Source organism: Physcomitrium patens, chromosome 26, assembly GCF_059467195.1.
Source record: "Physcomitrium patens ecotype Gransden chromosome 26, ASM5946719v1, whole genome shotgun sequence".
NCBI lineage: Eukaryota > Viridiplantae > Streptophyta > Bryopsida > Funariales > Funariaceae > Physcomitrium > Physcomitrium patens.
Window position 1 is genome coordinate 6357710 of NC_143435.1, and position 4553 is coordinate 6362262.

The window sequence follows — 4553 nt, forward strand, 5'->3', positions numbered from 1 at the left end:
GGATACTTTGGGAGATTAAATTTCATGAAAATAATCTTATATACATTGTGTATTATTTTTAATTAATTAAAATTCCACCTTGGTGCAATTTTTGAATAGTGTTTGTACATTAAGAAAAAAAAATTAATGTTAATCCCAAAAAATGTAATAGTCTCCTAAAGTTTTACCAAGTTTACACCAACACATTTAACAATATAAAACATATTTTAGTACAAATAATATTTAGAAAATCAACAAGAGTATATATAAATTAAAAAAAATGCAGAGAATAAGTCAAAATTTTGTATTTTGTGAGTTTTAATAATGATGAAAATATTATTAACAATACAAAAAGAAATTAATGTAATAACAACAAAATCAATGTACAAAAATAAAAATTACTATATTAGATAACATAAATCATATACAAATATACGCAATACTTCTTTCATTATTTTTACCGATTCGTAACCAATCGTCTTTCAACGCCACATGGCATTCGAGCCCAGCCACACGCGCGCCAATGGCGCCAATGTGAGCCAAGATGCAGACGTGGCAGAATTTTTAGCTGACGTGGACGTTCTGACGTGGCAGACCAACTCGGCAAGAAACGGCTGGGTCGTTGAGTTCCCGCCAATTTCCCTTCTTCCACTTCTTGTCTGTCGGTCGACTTGCACTGGACACTGCGAGAGTAACAACTCCACGCTCATCGAGCTCGTGGAAAAGGATGTGTTATTGCCTCCGCTGAAGACACGATACTTAGTTTTTGCACCCTTTACTGTGAGTTTAATGTCGAAGAAGAGTGAATATTCAACCATGCGAGTTTTTCAACAGGGTTGCACAACCGGGAGCGGAATAAAACCGAAAATGTGGTAGATTGGATGTGGTGTAGGATGGGTGGAACACTTGCATTCATTCTGACCTCTGTTTTAAGCGGGATCCTAGTTTGTGCGGAGGATCCTTACCAGTATGAGGATTGGACAGTCTCTTACATCAGTGCTTCACCGTTGGGAGTCTCGCAGAAAGTAAGTTCAGTTCATCTTAGCGCGTCTGCTTCAGGGATTACTGATATTCTGTTGGTAGCATAACCATAACAATTCAATGAGGTATCGTTGACGTGGGGATCTATCGCGGTATAATGTTGATTGCTCTTTTATTTTTCGGCAGCCACTGAACCTTCAATGGCCACCATTGAAGCGAGCAGTTGGTGTTTGTCAAGTCCTGTTGATATATCGTTCAATAACATACTATTTGAAAGCAGAAATTTTCTCATTTCAATGACAGGTATTACACAATTGTTCATTGTAAAAATCTGTGTCTGTTAACTGTCAGCCACCTGAAAGTTAGCTCAATCGATATTATGCGAAATAAATGAAAGTAGCATGTCACACTCACATTTCTGCTCGTGAAATGGAACCATCTACAGTAGATTATTGGAACTTACTGCTATTACGAAAGGAGCTGATGTACGGTTTGCAATGGCAGGTAATAGCAATTAACAATCAATTTCCAGGACCTCAACTTGAGACAACAACAAACTACAATCTCATAATCAACGTGCACAATGAACTCGACGAACCCCTCCTCATCACTTGGTAATCTCCTCAACCCCACATCTAACCATGCCCATTTGCTCTTTTGCCGTCCTCTATGCACTCATCCATCAGATTTGAGAAATTTTGTAATATCCTCCAGCTGCTTGAGAGGTCTTCTTGAGATTATCGTTGTTTAATTGTATGCAGGGACGGAATTCAGTTACGCAAGAATTCATGGCAAGATGGAGTTGCAGAAACTAATTGCCCGATTCAACCGGGTAGCAGCTGGACCTACACCTTCAAAGCCAAAGACCAGATTGGAAGCTACTACTATTACCCCTCCTTGAAGTTTCAAAAAGCAGCTGGTGGATTTGGTAGTATACGAGTAAATCCTCGCCGTATCATCTCCTCTCCATTTGTACCTCCTGCGGATGATTATGCGGTACTCATCGGAGATTGGTATAAAACTGACCACCAGGTTCGACGTCTAAGCAATTTCTTCACCTGTTTGATGCTCTTGAATACATCATTGCTATCACAGACCTCAAGTGCTGCTCCAGGAACCACTGTACCAGCGTAGAAAATGTCATGGCCACTGCAACCTTCAAATTTTACTTCTCTCGATTTTCATACTGAACTCCTCGTGCGTAACTCAAACATGATTTCGATGATGTTTCCAAGAGGCAGCCATAACAGTTTTGTATTCTTTATGCAAACAGACCCTCAGGAACATCTTAGACAATGGACATCTGCTGGGCTCCCCTGATGGAATACTTATCAATGGTCTAGGCCCTCATCAGGCGTCCTTCTCTGTGAATCCAGGTGTGTTTCATGTTTTCACTGTGATGGATGCACAATGGACCCTGTAAAAGCGAAGTATTCAGGGCACTAATCAATTGTGTCGGCAGGGAAAACATATCGGCTACGAATCTCCAATGTGGGGTTAACACATACACTCAATTTTAGGATCCAAGGGCATCGCCTACTGCTGGTGGAGACGGAGGGATCGTATGTGACGCAAACTTACTACTCCACACTAGACGTTCATGTGGGACAGTCCTATTCTGTCTTAGTGACGATGGACCAGAGTATCCCGGCAGACTTTCAAATTATTGCAAGCACAAGGTTTGTTTGGCCCGAGCTTAATGGCTCAGCAATTCTTCATTATAATACAACCTCAAACAGGGGACCTGTTTCTGGAGATCTTCCCAGGGCTCCAAACGATGTTCAGTCCTCATTGGAGCAGGCTCGGAGCATACGGTGAGCTTTTTGCAAGACCCTTAACCCCTTTGCTGTAACGTTGCTGTGGTAAACAAATCAAACGTGATCGGTTTCGTGCTAGCTTTGCAGGTTGAACTTGACGGCAGGTGCAGCGAGGCTTAATCCGCAAGGATCATATCATTATGGCCGTCTTAAGATCGCCAAGTCTTACGTTTTCGCAAATTCTGCCCTGAAATTGAAAGAGAAGCAACGTTACATGGTGAACGGGGTATCCTTTGTCCGATCCAGGACGCCTATCAAACTGGCTGATTATCTGAAGCTGGAAGGGGTCTTCCAAATTGGCTCCATACCCGACCACCCAATCGACCATGCCACGCCCTCCTTTGCAAGCTCAGTGATTTCTGGTGATTTTCGGGCGTTCGTTGAGATTGTATTTCAGAATCCAGAGAACACGCTGCAGTCCTGGCACATCGACGGCTACGCATTCTTCGTCGTGGGGTATGTTGACACGAACAATACTTACCGGGATGCTAACGAGTTTTGCACCAAGCTGCCCAATTACTTTATCACAACCAAAATTCACCCCCCATTTCTTTTACATTCACAAAGGGATCCTCGTATGCAATTTTCACGCAGAAATTTGATATAATCACACAGAGTTGAGTTCACCAAACCTCCTGCTAACCAAGCACAAACCCTAGCCCTACTAACAAACCCTACATCAAAACACGCAAAAATTCCAGCCTGAGCGAATTGTCCAACCCTCTGATAATGCAGAATGGGGTGGGGAGAATGGAATCCGGATGCACGTCAAAGCTACAACCTCCTGGACGCTGTAGCCCGGTCCACCACTCAGGTATGAAAAAAAAAACAAAAAAACAAAAAAACAAATCTCTGCAGAAACAACTTCAGAATATGTTGGCATTGTAGCTCAACAATGAGTAATATATATCTATATATATGTTCTCTATTCAGTGTTGTTGTTTTCGTGTTCACCAGGTCTACGAAAACTCATGGACGGCAGTGATGCTGGAGCTGGACAATCCTGGGCTATGGAACATCAGGTCGCAGGATTTGCAACGACAATGGCTGGGTCAAGAGCTGTATCTACACGTTGCAAATTCCAATACAAGTGATGATGTTCGGAGACGGGAAGAGCCCCCTCCTCACAACCTCGTGTTGTGTGGCAGTGCCCTTGATCTTCATTCATTTAACCCCTAATTAACCCTTATTAACCCTAATTAATTGTTGTTCATCTGCACCACCTACAACACACCTTGGTTTTCTGCTTCTCCTTCTTCCTCTTCTTCAAACAAGTTTTCACTCTGTTTTACGCTTTGTTTTTTCAAACAGACTATGATGATACAATGTTCTGGATTGTGGGTTAGAACTTACTTTCAATTTAATTGGTGGCATTGTTAACCAGTGTTATAACTAACCTATTTAGGGTTTCACACAATCTCCCTCCACCCCCTAATAAAATGTAAATGAAGAATTAAACTCAACTGATGGTTTAATGTGTGTGTATATATATATATATATATATATATATGTGTGTGTGTGTGTACAAATATTGGTATTATGTTGAAGGTCTTATTTTTTGGTTTATTAATATTCAAAAAAAAAAAAAAAAAGAAAGAAAGAAAGAAAGAAAAAAGGGCAGAAGGAACAATTACCAAAAGCTTGCAAATCAAAACCCTAATAACCAGCAAAATTCAATTTGCAAGTGTTTCAAGTCTTTTTTACAAGAATATATGTTATGTAAAATAATAATTTGAGTATTGACAAATTCCACCTAAAAACATTAAAAAAAAATAA

General features: G+C 40.6%; 1 protein-coding gene across 1 annotated transcript; it reads left to right on the top strand.

Annotated features, from left to right (window-relative positions):
* Positions 1 to 672: 672 nt before the first annotated feature.
* On the top strand, positions 673 to 4240 carry LOC112277823 (monocopper oxidase-like protein SKS2). The gene is made up of 8 exons (XM_024510581.3): positions 673 to 1004; positions 1465 to 1574; positions 1722 to 1992; positions 2234 to 2336; positions 2423 to 2774; positions 2865 to 3233; positions 3513 to 3591; positions 3735 to 4240. Exons 1-8 carry the CDS (start codon positions 861 to 863, stop codon positions 3954 to 3956), a joined length of 1650 nt encoding a protein of 549 aa, XP_024366349.1. The 5' UTR covers positions 673 to 860; the 3' UTR covers positions 3957 to 4240.
* The last annotated feature ends 313 nt before the right edge of the window (positions 4241 to 4553 follow it).